The sequence below is a fragment of the Lactuca sativa genome, chromosome 8 (assembly GCF_002870075.4).
Source record: "Lactuca sativa cultivar Salinas chromosome 8, Lsat_Salinas_v11, whole genome shotgun sequence".
Taxonomy (NCBI): domain Eukaryota; kingdom Viridiplantae; phylum Streptophyta; class Magnoliopsida; order Asterales; family Asteraceae; genus Lactuca; species Lactuca sativa.
Window position 1 is genome coordinate 44,613,357 of NC_056630.2, and position 20,428 is coordinate 44,633,784.

Genomic DNA, 20,428 nt, shown 5'->3' on the forward strand with positions numbered 1-20,428 from the left:
TTTCAACACACAATCTTTCAACCCTAGAAGTAAGGTGAAGCTGTTTTTGAAGTTATGTGACAAATTGCATTGAATCCTCCTCAATCAATTTGCTGTTATCTATGAACTTGTTGAAGTAATCCAGAAGAATCGGTCTCTCTGTTATTATCTCTGAAGTTTCTCAACGCTGAAAGTCTTGATTTACAAGAATCCCTTATACCCAATGTGTGTTCAAAGTCAAATTTGAGGGAAGTCTAACTACTAAAGATGAAGTTATTCATGTTGAAGATTCATATATACATCTTGTAGTCAATTCGTGAAGAGATCGAGAAAAGAGCTGAAGGAAGACTGAAAAGAAAAGAAAGCTATAAACCAAGGGGGGGATTGTTAGGACATAAATTTGTGGTTTATTGTGACATCCCGAAATTTAGGGCATAGATTTCAAACGACTAAATTACGGCAAATCTATTTGTAATAAACTCATTCAGCTTTAACTGCATCAAATGAAATATAAATGAGTTAAATTCACTTATTATGTAATATATGTTGATATTTTTATGCCCAAACGTGTAAACTAGCAACCAAATCAAATCGCTCAACTGCAACGCCGACTAATATGTCCGAAAACTGAAATTTAGCATTAATCATTTTTGAGCAAAACAAACATTAAAATATGATAGTACATGTTCCCCTATTTTCGAAAATATAAAGATCGTCAAAAACGGAGTTCGTATGCATAAGATACGACCATTTTAAGAAAATAGATAGTAAAATACTGTTTTTCTTTAATCGCTTAAAACCGAATCGAACCGTTGAGACACTAAGGCCCTGTTTGATATGGTATCTGACTGAGTCAGGTCAGACATTTTTACTGACTCGGTCAGACAAAAGGTGTTTGATGGACAAAATCTTGGCGTCTGACTCGGAAAGCAATGTCTGACCGAGAAAGAAGTTGGGAGTTGGCTGACTGAGAAAGAAAACAAGGCTTTCCAATAGTACCATTGGCTTGGATAAAAATTTGCAACTAATGAAGGCTACAAGAATAGAACTTGGGTCTTCCTTATAGAAGCAATGGTGTTTACCAGCAAGCTGAAGGGTTTTTTATGTTTTATCTTTAAAATAATATATTTAATGTCTATTATGGTGGAGGTTTTTGTATAAATTATTATTATTATTATTATTATTATTATTATTATTATTATTAATGTCTATTGTTGTTATTATTATTATTATTATTATTAATGTCTATTATTATTATTATTATTATTATTATTATTATTATTATTATTATTATTATTGTAATATTGCATAGAAACGTGTATAACATCAGGGTAAAATGGTCATTTTACACCAGTCAGCACATTCGGTCAGATCTTCAATCAAACAACATGATTTCTTACTCAGTCAGAATTTCTTACTCAGACAGACATTTCTCAGTCAGCACTTTCTCAGTCAGCAACTATCAAACGGGACCTAATACTTTGCCAACGGGATTTCCGAGAGTGTTTTTGGACTCAGGATAAAATATATTATGATATTTCACACTTGAAATAATTTTTACGAAAATACATACAAAAGTCGCGAAAACGGACACCGCGAGCCGTTAAGACGTAACTCCTAAAATTAATCCGTTTGAGGTTCTGGAATCCTTGAATTATACTCTATTTAACGGTGCTTTTGAAAAAAAATCTCCAATGCACGAATCCCGAGGCACCCGGTTTTGGGTGTGTTTTGGGCATGTAATGGAGCATAACCCCATGTGGGGCCCACATGGGATGATAAGCTCCAAAAACCTGATCTTCTTCCAGCTGGTATCAAACCCATGTGCCTTTCCTTCCTACACTCTCCTTCTTTGTGTGCAAGGTTCACCAAAGGTACAAACATGGGATTGGAAGTATGGCCATGGATAAGCATGTGTCTATGGACTTATACTATAAATAGAGGCCACTACTTCTCATGAATCCTCACAAAATCATCAGCTTCTTCTTCTCCCTATCACTCTCTTCCTCTCCACTCATCATTTCTGTCCAGAAAAGCTGGAAGAACCCCCACTGCCACCTTCAAACCACCCCCTGCCACCACCTCTTGTCGCTGCATACCACCGCCAACCACCACCTTCGTGAATTGTAAGTCCCCTCCTCCACCTCCTCTACATTTTTGCTTTTCGTCTAGACCCATTTCATCAATGATAGCAAGCACAACGTTCAAATTAACAGGGGTGTGTGCTCATGTTGTGAACAAGAGGAATCAGGAGCTTCTAAACCTCCTGATCGAATGTAATTTTCAGTTTGCTTTAAACAACCAAAACGTTGTTCTATATGGTTTTAATCCCATGCACATTATAAAATGTTCACAGTAACCGTTATCTCATTCTTTTTCTTTCTTCCTTATATATGTGTGTTGTGGGTTGAATATTGCCAAGAGAAACAAGGATTTTGTGGTGTCATTTTGATTATACTCCAAACACATATATAAATCAAATCACAGTAAGTGATTTTAAATCTCAAATATTATTTCATTTTGGTTTTGTATTCCCTGTGTGGATCGAAAATAATCCAATAAACAAAACCAAATATTGTTTCGTTTTGTATTATAAGCCATGCACTCAAAAACTTTCACTGTGGGCTTCCAAAAATACAAATTTTTTTATTTAACTTGCTTTGTTCCTGTGAGTTTCGATTTTTACTAGACAGAGAAACCAAATATCGTTTCCATTACCTTGTGTTGTTCAATGATGCAACAGAAGAATTGAATCTACTGTTCAAACATGCATTAATTTTATTTAAAACAAACCTTTAGGTTGTGATGATTTTTCAATCTAACCCCTCCCAAAGCATTATATTTATTTATTTGGTTACGTAAAGAAAGAAGTATATATGTATATATATTTCTTTTCTTTTTCCTTTTTTTCTTTTCCACACTTTGATTCTATAATAATTGTTTAAACCCTCAGTTGAAAATAGTTTACAAAATTAGTCTTAATCTCAAAATTTTATTTAAAGTATACACTTCAGCACCCAGCTTCGGAAATAAACTACGAAATCAATCCCCTTGTTGAATTAATTTAACAAATTTGTTCCTATAATTAATTGTTTTAGCAAAACATACGTTAGTAATTAATATCAAAACTACCATTGGTTTATTAGGTAACAAAAATAGTCCCGGAAGTTTATTTTAAATGCAAGGAGCATCATACTGCGGTTCCTCACGGCACACTTAGTTCTCGAATTTAAGCATTAAGGTGAGTGTTACGGCCCCTTTTCAATATTTTATTTATTCTTGGGGGAGAATACATGTGCTAAATAGTATTTATTATGCAAATACATAAGTCTTATATGATACACATGCTACAATTTTAAAAGTTATAAAGACTTCCATATTTGAATATTATCATGCATAAGGCTTTACACACTTGTACAAGATCATTATGTTAAAATACATATCTCTATAAAAGCGAGTAATTTATACTTTTATAAATACGTCAACCATACCGGGCTTTTACAAATACTATACTACGAAATTCATTATGCCCGGTACTTATCTATAATTAAGTCAGGGCTGAGAGTTATTCACAAACTTTTCGTTAATGGTTTTTGAGTGAGACGCTACTATTCATTAGCTGAGTTTAATCACTTAGCCTGCCCCACACTGCTATAATCGTTAATCTTCGGAGCGAGGTACATATATATAGATCTATATGGGGTCGACAACCCCACCTGCGGTTGCTAGCTACAACCATCGACTGATCAATTGAAGCAGGTGATATGTGTCTACGATCGTTACTATAACGTCCAATGAAGCGTCGTAGGGAGGGGTACTTTTCGTCTATAGCTCAATTATAGAACTCACTAAAAACATTAACACGAATCTCTCTCACTTTTTCACTACAAACATAGGTTTGGTTGCTTTCAGAACTATTTTTAAGTATAGTGGTTACTTATACAATGGATATATTTAAACTTTCATGAAGTTATATCAAACACGTCTTCTTTAAAAGCATAGATTTATTTATAAAATTACTTTTTGGCTTTTAAAGACTCATGACAAGCATTGTTTCAACTATTGTTATACAAGAAAAATATACTTTTGGACTTTTGAAAGTATTATTACTGCGGCTAGCAGAAAACCTATGACTCTCACCAACCTCGTGTTGACTTTCAAAATACATGTATTCTCAGGGAATCAGTGAAATTTCGGGCACACTCAGACGATGGAAAAACATGGCTCGCAAGTACTTTAATTTTCTACTTTTGAACTGTTATGCCTAACTGTTAAGGCAAACTCGTAACATTATTTTGTTACTATCTGTAAGAACCATGTATGAAAACATAAATATGTAATGAAATGTTGTTTTGTTTATTGTTGTACTTGTGTTGTATATTCAATTTATCTATGATCCATGAACTTAGTCGCACAGCCCGGCATGTTCCGCTGCCTCGGTCGGGGGTGTGACATTTATACTTTGCTTTTCAAGGCTTTTATAGCTCTCGGTTTTGGACCAAAATCTTTATGATCTCGGTGATGTTTGGACCGAAATCACCATGTGATTTCGGTTGGGTTATTGGGTTGGGCCTTTGTAACTAGGTATTAGGTATAAAATGTTTGTTATCAGCCTATTCTAGCAGCGGTTGTTTTTCGAGAACTGAGAGAGTAATTGTGAATCTTATGTACTAGACTATCATCAATATAGTGTGCACTGAAGATTCATCACTATGTTCTTATTTCATATTTATGATTTGTGGCATTCATTTGATTGGGATTCCGCACCAACCATAGTGACTTCGATTGATACGTTAAGATCGGGTCTTACATCCTTGTTATGGTTCTTTTTCAGTTTTGGGTCCCATTAAGTCATGCATGGGAGTAAAGTTGCCAACTTTATGTGTTAAGTTACAATTTAGGATCAGATCTGAGAGTTTGGCTTGATGACTTAATCGATTAAGTGCTTAATGGGTTGAGCTTGTTGTCTGCGGAGTACGTGGGGCGTACCTGATGGGTTTTAGCCATAAGAACTTTCCTATGTGCGCATGCAAAACCCTAATGCTCGGATCTAGGCTTTCTAATTAAACATGCTTTGAATCCAAGACTTCTAATGACTATTTAGGAATAAGAACAATGATAAAACAGATCTAGAATCATACCTTTGAATTCCTTGTTGATCTTGTTGTCTTGGAGCTTCTAGAGTCACAATTGTCACTCCTCTAATGACTTACAAACACCAAATAGCAAGGAGGATGATTTGGGAGAGAGGAGAGGGGAGGAAATCGGCCAGGGTTTCTATGCTTTAGATGAAGTGTCGATTTCCCTTAGCCATAGGGTCTATTTATACTTGTAGACTCCTTAAGGGTTACAACCTAAACCCTAATTGGATAATCTTCTCTTAAGGCTATCCAAATCCATTCCTTAGATAACTCTTGGACGATTTGAAGCAATCCTTAGCCTCTAGAATCCCTCCAATCCATATTTATATGGATTTACAGTCTAAAGTTTAACTATCAAACAATTTACAGTTTATACCCTCTTATTTAATTAATCTCTTTAAGTCACCAAATTAATTCCAATTAATTCTGCGACTTATATTAATCAAATAACAATATTATTAATCTTTATATTATTCTCATAATATATTAATAATATTTACTCTCTCTTAATAAATCATCCTATCAAGTTGCTATGGTGAAGGCAACCCAAAAGGACCATGCACAACCGGGTCAAATACTTGCCTAATATAGTTGCAGCCTTAGACACTATTCCAACAGTACCCAGCTTGTACGTTGCACGTACTGGCCCAGAAGGAGTACATTAAGCGTAAGTCTTAGTACGCCCAACATACTCAGTAGTTTGACCATCGGTTTACTTTCACGGGTTTGGGCCATATTTTGGATTTTTAGGGTTTGGGCCTTGTTGGGCCATTGGACTTCTGACTTTGGGCCATTATTAGGCTATGGGATTTCTTAGAATTAGGCCCATGATGGGTTTTGGGCCCAATTAGGAAGTTGGGCCATATTGGGCTTTGGGGTGCCATTTAGGAATTTAGGCTTTTTGAGCAAATGGGTTGGGCCTTGGTTTTGGGCCAAGTAATAAGGGTAAAATGGTCTTTTTGTTGGATTAGGTGTCTGAGCCCATAACTATAATTGGTATAAACTTAAATTGATAGTAGTACATTCCTTTTAGGTTGCCCTCAAACCTAGCAATTGGATAGGATGATTTTTGGAGAAAGAGATTGATTTATTATTTGATTAATAAATTGAAATAAATAATTTATTAATATAATATGATAATAATATATTAATTATAAATTATAATATTTTATTAATAATTAATCATAAATTAATTGGAATTAGTTTCGGGATTAATAGAATTAACTGAAAGTGCAGGGTCTAAAGTGCAATTGTTCAACAGTTGAACAAAAGGCTCCATAACCTTCCACACATAGGGTGGACGGTTTCTAGAGGCCTTTAGGGTTACTAGAATCATCTTTGTAGGATAATTATGAAGCTAGATAATTACCAATTCAAGATATTATTATTATATTGGTTTTGGACTTATCTAGGGTTTCCTAGTTGCACTATAAAAGGACTCTTAGCCCTAGCATTTTCGGCCACTAATTCTCTAAGAGAGATAACTGAAATTCAAAGCCTTCCTCCTCATCTCTCCTTAATCTTATTCTTGCTAGCTTGGGTGTGAACCACTAGAGGCACGACATTTGTGGTGCTTGCTTCCAAAGCTTCTACAAGTCATGATCATTGTTATTTGCTAGAATAACATTAATGTATGTAATCCAAAACCCTTTTATGTTTTTTTTCAAAAATTATCTAGAGTTTCTAGGGTTCTTATTTTGATGTTCATAGTTATAGGTTCAATAGAAAAACATAGATCTTGTTTTAGGTTGCATGTACACGTGAGAGTTTAAGTTTGTTTTGTTATGCCTAAAACCTATCAGTGGTATCAGAGCATATGGTTTGTTTTCAACTAAATTTTCTATAATTGTTGAATTTGATCAAATTAGGGTTTATGGAAATTAAACCCTAAAATGCTTAATTTTCGAAATTAGGGTTAGGGTTTAGAAACCCGAACCTTAACCCCTAAGTTTCAAAATTAGGGTTAGGGTTTTGAAACCCTGACCTTCCTCCCCAAACAAATTTCGAAAAATGATAGGTATTAGCGTTTTTTTAAATTTTGGTCATCATCATTTTACTTGCCTAAAAAGCGATAATTAAAATTGAATAAATCCTATACCCTAGATTTTTGAAAATTTAGAGGGTAAGGATTAAAATTAAATTATTTGATTAATTTAATTAGATAATCCTTATTTGATTTAATATATTTACTTAAATGTTAATTAGCAGATAAATTTTAAATCATTTGGTTTATTTTTAAATTTAAATTATTTTTTTATTTTTGAAATTTATTCATAAACCTAGTATTTTGACACTTTTTAAAATACACCTTATACTATATGTAAAATTAAAAGTTTAATTATTACTATACGTATAAGACTAAGTCATTCAAACCACTAGTGCGCCTCATTCACGAAGGTAATCTATAAAGGGGTATAAGGAAGTTGCCTTTAAAATGGTAGTTGAATGGGTGTCTACTCTCACCCACCGCTTCCTTGATTAGTGGATGGTCGTTAGCTGAACGGGTTTGATAGGACTATTAATTCTCATTAATAAGTATAATGAATTAAAAGTAACTAAACCTTTTATTAAGAATACCAATTTTAGTTACTTTAGAAAAAAATGTGAGTCTGTATGCTAACCCATGAAATTGCACATTAAACTTATATAAGTCGTTAGTGGAGCGTGTGTGGTTAACCAACATACTAATAGGGACTAATAAAGAGTTCTAATGGGTATCTCATAAATTATCATTGTTTATGGAGCATGTGTGGTTTACCAGCACATCAATTAAGATGATAAATGACAATGAGGTTACCAAGCACATTTGCTTGGTTATTTGCATCTTGTTTGTGATCCTCGATATCCCAGTCACAAATAAAAGAGCATAATCTGAGATTAAACATGTCGTTGAATAGTTTCAATGAATCTCAAAAGATCTAGAAATTTCATCAAAACTTAATTTCCTTTTAAAATTTCGTGTTCTATTGGTGGAATTGGTAAATCGTCATTTACATACCTTTATAAATTTTACAATTAGATTACAACATCTCTTTGCTAAGTTGTGAATTATATAGATGGATCCTAGCCTTAATATTTCATTTTTGGGTTGCTATATTAAGGATTATTCTTATCTAGCTAAAACTACCTTCCTTTTACAGATGTCTACTCCAAATGATGCTTCTTGATCCTCTTGAGCATTTTTTATGAGATTTTGGTGCATAATTAAGAACAAGAAGCTTGGAGAAGGATCATTGGCTAGATTTAAGCTTTTGGATCCAGAATCTATTCATCTTCACCATCTTCCAGAAGGTATAAAGTTCTTAGCTTGGTGATTCTTTTTTTAGATCTAAGAATAGTTGGGGGTTTTGGGCATATTTGATCCCATGAGTTGATTCTTGTGAGTAAATGCTACTCCAGAGGTTTTGGGTTGTTCATTTTGATGTTTTTTTAGGTCCCTTATGCATAAAGTTTGCATCTTGAAGGTTGTGGACCAACCATACATGAGTTGTTGACCACTTGGTGAAACTAGTATGCTAGATTTGGGTTTTAGGTTTCATGGAGCCATACAAAGGCATCAAGTTGATGACCTTATTGATTAAGACACCCATAAGAATTAGATATGAGCTTTGGAGGTAAAGTCTTAAGGGATTAATCACTTTTAAGTGAGCTCTTGGTCATTTTGATATGTTAGAAAGTTTAAATTGGGTGTTGGGCTCTATTAAGCCATACTATGTCATAAATTCAGGAACTTTATGACTCTAGACGTCCATTAGGCTTAGACTTGAGGATTTGGACATATAGTCTTAAGGGAATAAGACCTAAAAATGAAGTTTGTTAACTGATTTGTATGATGGGCGTACTCGACCATGACCCCATTTTCTTATATGCTTAGTACACACGACGAAGGGGTGGTGTACGCATGGCAGTACTCCCGGTTAGGGAATTTGGTCACTTTTGGGTCATTTTAGGGTTTGAACCATATTTGGCCGAGTCTAGGCTTGGAGGGGTAACATGGTCTTTTACCTAAGGAGTTGTAATTATGGAAAAAGGACCTTGATTATGGATTATGATCTATTTAGGGATTGAGATTTATTTATTTGTGAGTAGTGCGGGGATTTTCTGTTTTGGTAGTTCGAGTGATAAATTGGTTTGTCATCGGATAGAGGTGAGTTCCTTCATTATACTCGTGGGTCGAAGGCACCAATGTCGACCCACTGGATTATATGTGTAGGATGATAGTTGTCCTTGTGACACTTACTGTTATGTCTATATGTGATTGTTGTCATTGTGACTCTTGTTGATATGATTGTATGCTTAGCTGTAGGGGTGAAATAGACCCGATACCAGTATAAAAATACCGAAGGGGTGAAATAGAATTGGAGGTAAAATAAACCCGTACGGTTGAAAAATACCGATTAATTTGAAATAGACTCGTGGTGAAATAGACCCGATATAGCCTTGAGCTGACATTTGATTTGAAATATACTCAGGGGTGAAATAGACCTGAGGGTAAAATAGACTAGGTACAACATTGAGCTGGTGTATATGTATAATATGTGGTACTTTGGGGAACTCACTAAGCTTTGTGCTTATAGTTTATGTTTTAGTTTCAGGTACTTCCATTTTCAAAAGAAACAACCCGACTTGATCGCAGTGCATCTCCTAGAGTTTTAATTATGCACTGAATGTTTACAAATTACTCTAATGTTTTGCGAATACTTTGACTCTGATCGTCTTCTTTAACAATGAATGCATGGTTTGAACTTATTTAAAATAAAGTTTTTACTCATTATTTTTGGGATGTTACAACTTCATCGATTATGTTGGTGTTGCAAATATCGGCATTTATTGGGAACGTTATGCAAAGAACACTCATGTATCTACAAGAAAATAAAGTTGCAAGTTCATGTTCAAAAACTAGAAATCCTCCTCTTCGAAGAAACCATGAGGCCAGGCACAACCATCTTGTGAATAACTACTTTGATGATGATAGAGTATATACTAACAAATTTATTCTACACATTGTTGATGATGTAAAGAATCGATTTCCATATTTTCAATAGAAGTGGGACGCAAGAGGTAAGAAAGGTTTCTCTCCGATTCAAAAATGTACTATGACAATTCGTCAAATAACATTCGAAATGGAGCCAGACTCATGAGATGAGTATTTGAGGATGTCATAGCGAACGACACGAGAATGTCTATACAATTTTGCTAAAATTGTGATTATCCTCTATCATGGCCGATATTTACCCAAGCCTACAATTAGTGACGTCCACCAATTATGTGACACATGAAAACAAGCATGAGTTCCTTGGAATGATTAATAGTATTAATTGTATGCAGTGGGGGTGGTCAATGTTTCCTACTGCATGACGCGGTCAGTCCATGCTAGATGATCAACAATAACCGATAATAATTTTAGAAACATTGGCATCATATGATCTTTAGACATGGCATGCATTTATTGAACCATCGAGTGCCAACAATGACTTTAATGGTCTAAACCAATCATCGATATTCAACAGCATCTACCTTGGGAAATCGTATGATATGCCGTTTTAATTAAATAAGGCATCATACAAGCGTAAGTATTACTTTACTAATGAGATATATATTGAGTTTGTTGTATTTGTGAAATCATTCTCATGTCCACACGTCGAAAAATGATTAATGTTTAAGTCTGCCCAAGAATCAGCAGAAAGGATATCGAGTGAGTCTTTGATGTTCTAAATAGACGTTGACAGGTACTCACAATATCGACATGATCATTCGAGCAAAGAAGAATAAGCAACATGATGTATGCATGCATCGTATTGTATAACATGATTATAAAAATTAAAGGAAATGTGATTAGTCACTACAATGAAAATGAGAATTTACCAATATTCGAATGAGTGAGTATTGATACGTTGGAATACATGATGAACAAAAGGAAAATATACAACCAAGTTGGACACCACAACCTTTAGCCTTTGCACTAATTTGGTGGAATATGTCTTCAATGTTCATGTAAATCGTGTTGTTGATAATTGGTGCGACGATTTGTTCGGCGATATAGATGACAATTCGAATGTTTGTAGATGATTCAGACGAGAATTATAATGACGTTATGACTGACGATTATTATACGTGACGTAACATTATACTATGATTCATTTATGTTTCTTTATTAATGTATTTTTTTAGTATGTAATTTTTTAATTAATGAAATAGTTTCATTTTATTAAATTATATTTTAACAAATTTAATTAATAAAGTGAAAGGTGGTGTGGTAAGAGTATTTTCTATTATTTAAGAAGGATGAGAAGAGAATGAGAGGAAAATAATGTGGTAAGGATATAACATGTAAAATACGATGAAGTGAGTGATCATATCCACCACTTTAAAACAATGTACAGTAAATAAAAATTAAATGATTATTTTAGAAGGTTATATAAACGCTAAAACCGACCAAATATATGATAACCACTAAAAATGGTACAAGAAAACAAAAAAAAATATTTATATACAAAATAATAATAATAATAATAATAATAATAATAATAATAATAATAATAATAAAAGCGTTAATAATTAACATTCTAAGTAATAAGCAAAATAAATTGAGAAAATTCTGTTTTTACTTTATTAGTTTTTACCTAAATTATATTGCCTTGGGGGACGTAAGATTCAAGTGCAGCCGGCTTGAAATTGTCCACAATCTAGAACCTAGGTTTATGTCAATTTCCGGGGTCCACTAACCACTAATCAAATAATTTGGATTTTCGATTTATCATGTTATTTATATAAATTTTCTAATTTCACATTTCCCTTTATCTTATATCTTTTATTTCAGTTGATTAATTTATCTACAAGAATGTGATTTAGTCCAAACGATAGAAATACGTAATATCACATAAAACAATTATTTATTCGACAAAATAGAAACAAAATACTGCTACTTACTTAAAAGTAACGACCAAATGCAATCGAAACTCCAACTATTTTAAGAGCTTCTCGTTGCATGTATAGTAAAATGATTTAGACCAATATTAAAACAATTAAAATGCAAACAAAATTCGCATATACTTTAAAGATTAATCACGACATAATAAACAATGGTTATTATGTAACTTATAAATAAATTCTAAATAGAAGTTCTACGAAAAAAGAAGCTTATTGTACTAATTAAGATAACTTACATTTTTCAAAGGTAGAAAAAAAAAAGTGGCAACTCATAATCGGAAAGCTTGGGTGAGATCTAGGCATCTTAGACAAGTAAATTATATTGACTAAAACGCTATAAACGAGAATCAGAGTAAAATCTTATAGTATATTAGTGAAAACTTGTTACCAGTTTAGTTGTGAATATAAATCTTTAAAAAGCTCAAGATGAGATGAGACCAGACACACGTACCATAAGCAACAACAAATTTATGAACGAAGGGCAAAGCCCGAGGCACGATATCATCTTTGAAATCGATGGGTTTAGATTTGGCTTGTCGTGTCATCTGTGTCATCTCTTTCAAGTCTCCGAAGAGGAATCTATAGGAGTTTCCTTTCAGGCCTTGAGCTCTTAAGAAATTTTCGATTTTCTTTGGTTTGAACCACAACAAATCCAGAATTCTCCATGTAATTAACACTATTATCACTCCTAACGATACTCCTGCAACGTAAAGCTCTTTACTCAACTCCATTTTTGGTTGATGAGACGTCGTCGGTGGGGAAGGTCAGGCAGCCGTGGACCTTGTGGTGATGGGCTGATGGCGATGAGAAAGAGTAGTTATTGATGGAAAATTTTCACTTTACCGCCTTGGGGTTATATTCCACAATTGCTCGCTATACAATTAGATTGTTTCTTTAAATAGACACTTTAAAAAATTGCCAGTATCTGGAGTGGTTCAAATTTGTTTTGAATTAGTTATATGTTACGTTTAAAAGTATATTTTTTTTGACAAAAAATATATATTTTGAAATTCAAATTTTGGACAAGAAAAAAAAATCAAAATGAGGCCTGGAGTTCAATAAGCAATATTGAAATTCGGAAAAAAAAATATTTGCTTTTAAATGAACCTTAATAAAAAAGAGTTTTTAAAAAACATATATAGAAATCGTCAAATAAATACAAATGCAATGATAAAATATGACATTAATTCAAAAAAAATTGGTGATGTTATACATTTTGGATTTTTACGAGGATTCTTGTCAATGGCGAATCTAGTCATGGTTACATTAATTTTGTTAACTTTTGTCAATAAAACTACAATTTAAGTCGATCCAAATCGAATCGATTCGGAGTAAATACAGACAAAATTAGATCAATATATTCTAAATCGGTCTAACAAACACACATATTTAAACGGCTAGTGTATAATCACTTTCCCAATAATAATCTGCTTCTCTTTCTTTCCCTTCCCCTATCCTTGTCACGAGTTTTGAATAAATTATGTTGACTGTTGGAGAAGCTGTCATTTGCTTATTTGCTTCATAATATGGAATAAAATTTTAAACTATAACTTGAATCATAATATGGTAGTTACTCAATTGGTGAAGTACAATGTATTAGTTAGTAAAAAAGAATAATGCATAATGTTGTAGTTAAAAGAAACATAGGTTCTCTAAAGATAAACCACCTGGTTATATACCCTTAGGAAAATTGTTGCTGACAAATGCATCTTTCACAAGTGTTCCCTACAACAAAACCAAATTAATCTGTAAATAATTCCAATTAATAGAATGATGAATTCAATCAATCAATGATTAAGTTCCTATCTTTTTATCAGAATTTACCTCAAGATCCAGCATCTGGTATTGATTTTTGGTGCATATATATAGAAATTGCACATAAATGAAGGTCTTTGTTTCCAAAGAATCAATAAAAATTAGTTCCCACAACTAAAAACTTATTTCATGTAGTTTGGAAGGATCAACCAGATGTTATTATGTGTTTTGCTTCAAGCATTTAATCAAACACCTGTTGTGCATAAAAAACAAAAAATTTGCTCATACTCATGTATAAATAGAAAACCAGGAAAAAATTGTTCTTACATGAAATCAATAGAAGAAGCAGATGTCTAAGTTAGAGAAGAAGAAGAAGAAGCAGATTACCAGCGACCATTGGAGCAGTGATTTACCGAGATTTATGGCGCTAAATTGAATGTAATCCTGATTTAAGGTAAAATGCATCAGAGTTTTTAAAGGATCAGGGCATATTAGGGTATACATCGGAGTTTTTGAATAAGATTTAAGTTGTTCTTTTTGGATTTCCTGATTTCATAGGATTGAGTTTAATTGATAGAACAAATAGAACGAATTTCATGAGGGATTTCGCAAGATTACCTTTATTAGTTATGCAGATCTTGCTAATTAAAAGGAAATCTCGGTAATTTTGGAGCTGAGATCTCGTGTTGAAGTTGGAAAGTATTATCAGTGTATCTCTTCCAATCTGTATCATTTCCAGGTTATTCTTGTAAATCGTGTTCGAAGGAGGAAGGGGTATATTAGGCATTTCACTTAGAAAAAAATGAGCGGGAAACAAATGCGGGGAGGAGGTTAGAAGAAGCCACGTGGCACAAATATACTATTTTATTAGAATAAAGGAAAGGATTCATGTATAGTGAAGCGGATTGAGTTCAACTTAGGTATAGCACATACATGAAAGGATGGGCCTCCAAGATGGGCTTATTATGGTTATTTCTTCATTTTGTAACTACCTCATACATAAAGAAAACCAAAAGCAATGATAGATAACACGACTATATTAATAGTCATATTCCAAGGGGTGCTACATTTATAACCGGATACGTAGGATATATGTTGGATTTACAATTTACAAATATATATTATTAGAATTTAAATTAATTAAAGTGTATATGTGACAATAGCCCTTTGATACATACAAAATCCTACTACTTTCTAACTACTCATTCATATAGCCTTTTTAGTTTCTCTAGCCACAAAGTTACATCCGAAGTTGCTCATAAAACAATCTCCTTAAGCATTAAATCAATATTCGGTCTTCAAATTAGCATCAACCCTTTCATCCTGCAAACAATTAAACAATCTCCACTACAATGTGAACTTATTGCTTTAGATTGCAAGCTATTCAAATCACCATCCAAGAAATATAGTTTCACTAGTAAAGTAAAATGAATAATCATTCTCTAAATTCACTTTGCCTCATCTATCATCATGTTTCTTTTCTAGATGTTTAGAAAACAATAAAAACATCACTCGTAAATTCAATTACTGCTAGACCTACCAAAATACCATACATAATGCATTAGTTAGTCCATTACTTAAAAAAAATTAGTTACCTTTTAACCAGAAGACCAGAAGTACATTGCCAATTCTTGTTTAAACCATGTTTTTTCAAGAATATGTAGCCAATCATATCATAAAAATGAATTATTTGTTGCCTTAGGCCCTTAGCCATAATCAAATCTTGAAATAATAATATCAAGAAAGAGTAACAATTACCTCTCTAATACGCTAGTGAAATCTCTTGTGAATTCAGTTCCAATTCTTTTCAAAATTTTAAGGGTATTTTTGTAAATCTAAACCAAATACAATAGGAAATCATGCATATAAACTATATATGTTGATATTTTTGTAAATTTAAACTAAATCATTGTTCACCATCTTCATTCTCAAAGCTCATTGTCATAGAATAACATGTTCTTCACACCTACAACATCATCAAAATCCCACAAATTATTTCATAAAAAGAAAGATCTACAACCAAAAAGTATACCTTATTGATGTAAGCAACAATAGAGGTGGCATAGTTAACAGCATCACATAGATCAAGAACCTGAGATGTAGAATCCATAGCATGAACCAGCGTCTTCAATGGTATAAACAAAACATGAGATCCACAAGCAATCCCCAAAGGTAATATAATAGCATACAAAAAATGAGGATACAAAACTAATGCTACAAACAGTAGCATACCATAAAATAACCTCTTATCAACAATGTAATGAGCTTACCTCACATTGTTAACATGTATTTGCAAGAAGTAAAACAAACTAAGATTTGGTTAAAGAACTTATAAATAGGAAAAAAAAGGTTATGTAGAATCGGCTGGTTCCGTCATTTTAAGAAAAGACGATTGAAATTATCAAATAGAAGAAGAAAAAGAGATTCAGAGAAAAGGGGTGCATTTCTACCAAAAAAATAACTTGAAAGAAGGGGGTCACCAAACCGATTTTGGGAAGGATAGTAGACAGTCGGTGGCTAAAATTGACAACACCTTTATTTTTTGCTTCAAGCATCTTCTCTCTACAACCCGAAAAACAGATCCTATACATAAAAATCGTTAAACAAACATACATAGTCAGAGAAACGATAGGGAGAATGAGAGATAAAGGTTATTTTGGTCATGAAGAGAAAGAAAATACATCTGATGCGATATTGTTTGCAGGTGTGTGTGCAGCGGAAGAGAAAAGGGCATATAAGTATAGATCTAAGGTTTTTTAAGGTTTCTGGAGGGAGGCGTGCAATGGTGGTGTGATGGTAGTGAAAAAGGATGGTGTTATGGTTGATGACGGTTTTCCTCTAAAACATCCTGAAAGATAAGAATAAACTGATTGAACTTTGCAAAGACAATTGTAAGGAAGAAGACCAAACGTTAAAAAGGAAACAAACCTGATTTACTGGTGGTGAAGCGGTGGCGACGACAAAGGTAATGGTTGGAAGACATTGAAATCGTTTGAGGCAATAGAGAGTGCGAGGGAGGTGAATTGGTGTTGTGCGATGGTGTTGATGTTTATATGATTAGTTGATTACTAAGCATAAATATAGGCCCGAGAATAGGGGATAAGAGAAAGACAAAATTGCAAAAATGGTGCGTGTGGTATGCATTTTTTTGAGGTTTTAGTCCAAACTATGAATTTTTTGGATTTGTGGTTCTTTTAAACTAGTTTGTATGTGAAAATAGTTCATCTGAAAATTAAAATGACTATAATACCATTGGGGTATTTATTTTTCATTTTTCTTTCATTTTTTTAAATTTAATATTTATTTTTTATTTATTTTAACAATTAAAAAAATAATAGAGGCCCCATCTCTCTCTCTCTCTCTCTCTCTCTCTCAAGACAATTTCTTTTTCAAAACCCAAACCCAAAATTAAATTCAGAACTTGAATCATAGATAATAAAAAATTTAAGAAATTTAGATCTTGAATCGTTTACATTCAAATTACTAAATTGTGTTATACAACCTTGGTGGTTGACTTCTGATTAGTTTCCGGTGGAGGTCAACTCCTCATAAGTTTTTCACTTTTGAAGATGAACTTCCGACCATGTCTTCATCCATAGGCTCCCAAGTGCCCGGATCGATCAAAAGTTCGATTCTATCTGAACTACTAATTTTCAAATGATATCCACATTGTTCACAAAGATGCATCTTTGATTTAAAAAATTTCTTATAATTTAATCCATAACAATTTTCGCATTGAACCCACAAATGCCGGTATTGTTGAGTTACACCCATATGAGTAGAACTTTCTGGTATAGTTTGATCACTCGTTGTGATATCCTCGTTTTGACTACTATTTTCACTTTGACTAGAAATGGAACTATTCCAATACAATGATTATTGATCTGAAGGAGGCGTAGCAATGGCTTTTCGTGTATTGGTTAAACCCCAAGAAATCGAGAATGGGCTCAATGATCAACAGTCTATGTTTGAATTGATTGCAGATGGGTATGACACATAAAAAATCAATTTTGAGGCACTTCAAAAACCCATGTTCAAGAACCCAAAATCTTGAAAAGAAATCGAAAACCCAAAAACACACATAGTGATGAACACATATATGCAAAGGTCTCGACTGACAATGATGATGGTCCGGTATGTTTCAAAAACAAGTCTTAGAAATGGATATCGTTCAGCATATGCGTCACCCCGACCGACAACAATGGTTGCTAAGAAGGATTTCTTCAACTGGGTTTACAAAGCCAAAGCTTGAAACCCCTTGAGATAACATGAGACCTAGTGAGAAGGAGACAATAGCCATGTTGATGTTGTTGCTGCCGACGTGGCGAAACCATTGGTGGCGGCGTAGAACGACTGCCGACTTTGCACCATCCATCATCGTTGCATCAATTTTGCACATTAACAAGTGATAAATCCAACTACAAGCACAGTCAATGAGAAATTAGTAATTTAGATAGGAAAAATTGTACTTCAAATGACATCGTCTGATATCCCCAAAAATCGATCGTCTATTTAAGTCGATAACAATAAAAAAGAAGAAGATAAACATGTAATGTCATCTTAAAGTTAGATTCGTTGGAGGAGGGTGTTGTTGAAGGAGACAACTTCATCAAATCTAGGTTACAAGTTGTGGCTACAATGGAGGTTTTTTGGTAGTTCTCATATCCAGATTTAGATCCAAGAACCGAAATCGGGTGTGGGTTTTCTTGTTTGTATTTAAGCTTTGAAGATCTGGTTTACTCCTGCAGAAATAGGTTAAAAAGTTAGATATATGTGTTTGTCTGTTCTTGGCTTTAGAAATGAAGAACAAGTTTTTGGAGACGAAAAAGTTGATATATATATATATATATATATATATATATATATATATATATATATATATTCTTTGTCATTTAAATTAAATAGAAAAAAACATAAAAAATAAATTAGAAGGGCATTACAGTCATTTCAGTTTACTGAGGGACCAAATCCGCAAAGAAACTAGCTCAAAAGGACCACTAATCCAAAAAACCCGGGATTTGGACTAAAACCCAAAAAAAAATGCATACCACAGGTACCATTTATTTCAATTTTGTCTAAGAGAAAATGCAACAAAATTTTGTAAACTGTTGAATAATTCTTCCTATAGACCAGTAATTAAGCAACTTTGAAACATTGTTTGACCTTCTCATTGACCAAAATAAGATTCATGATTTTTAATGAATAAAGTTATTGTAGATATTGCATATAGTTTTGTACCTCTTAAAATTCAGTATTTGAGGTTAAATGTTTATTAAGGTAGGTGTGTGCGTGTATGTGTGTGTGTGTGTGTGTGTGTATATATATATATATATATATATATATATATATATATATATATATATATATATATATATATATATATATATATATATAAACTGATTCCTACGGGTAGCGGGTCCGAAAAAATAAGAACCGAAACCAGAACCACTTAAGGCAACTCCATAACTTTAGGAACCAGGAGCGGTTCTAGTTCCAGAATCGTTAATTCTGAGGCGGTTTCGATTCCAAAAGTAAATACACGAAGCTCATCCCTAATAATTTCATCATTGTAACAATTTTCTTTGATGAATGTTACAAGGTAACACGTCACTACCCCCACAACCAACATAAATGCTTAAGATTGATAGTAATTATTACCAAGATTAGAGCCATAATATCCTCTCTAATAAATGAAAGTTTTGTTTTTCCCACTTATCACATTCTCATTCAAATTGCCAAATGTAATTTTATGGTTATTTTGAATTTTTTTTTTCCACATGTCATTTTATGAGTTTTTCAATCTTATTAACTTCTACATAATATTTTAACGTAATAATTTGCAATAAATGGATATTAATTTCATTAATAAGCTTTCCTTTTAATTTTAAAAATTTCAAAATTAAAGCTCATTAGTTTCTTTTCTTTACTTAAATTATTTGTTTAAATTTAAAAGATATAAACCGTTTACATTATAATAATTCATTATTTTTTTTATTTTCTTATAAATTCAAAGTTCTTAAATATTTTGATCTTTATATTTATTTTATTTTTAAAAAAAATTAACTAATGTAATATATAGGTCTCATAACTAGTTAGCCAATATGAGCAGCTGAATGTGTACAAATTATTCAATTGTTTTCGATAATTACCCTTGTTACACATATAACATACCTTTGATTTAAGGACAATATCAAATGAATCTAAAGTGCTCACATATACAGTGTTTATGGTTAGACTTTTATTAACGGTTAAATCAGCTGAAGACCATTATATGTATACACACATCGAAGCATGTATCATACTTGTATGTATTAAAAAGGGTGATTTTTCATGAAAGGTGTCATAATTGATAAAGGGGAGAAGAGTTTGGACTCATGCTCATGCTCATGCCGCCAAAAGGCAGTTCGATCATGCAAAAGTTCACTTTGGTTTTTGTAGGATGAATAATAAACTCCCACGACTGCAAAGCAAAAGAAATTGAAGACATATAAATATGTATTAATTGTCGAATGAGATAATCTTAAAAGAAAAGGGAAAATCTATAGAATCGTAAAAGTTATTTGTAAGGTTAGTACCAGATTAAACCATGAATTAAATACAATTTAGAGAGATTTTTTAACTTC

At 32.8% G+C, this 20,428-nt stretch overlaps 1 protein-coding gene across 1 annotated transcript in view; it reads right to left on the reverse strand.

Moving 5' to 3' along the window:
* Nucleotides 1–13,071, reverse strand: part of LOC111906641 (cytochrome P450 CYP72A219) — a 42,124-nt gene extending 29,053 nt beyond the window's left edge. Inside the window, exon 1 of the mRNA XM_023902418.3 lies at nt 12,502–13,071. Coding sequence (XP_023758186.1) covers nt 12,502–12,781 — 280 coding nt within the window. The 5' untranslated portion in view covers nt 12,782–13,071. The remainder of the gene's footprint in view (nt 1–12,501) is intronic.
* Nucleotides 13,072–20,428: the final 7,357 nt, after the last annotated feature.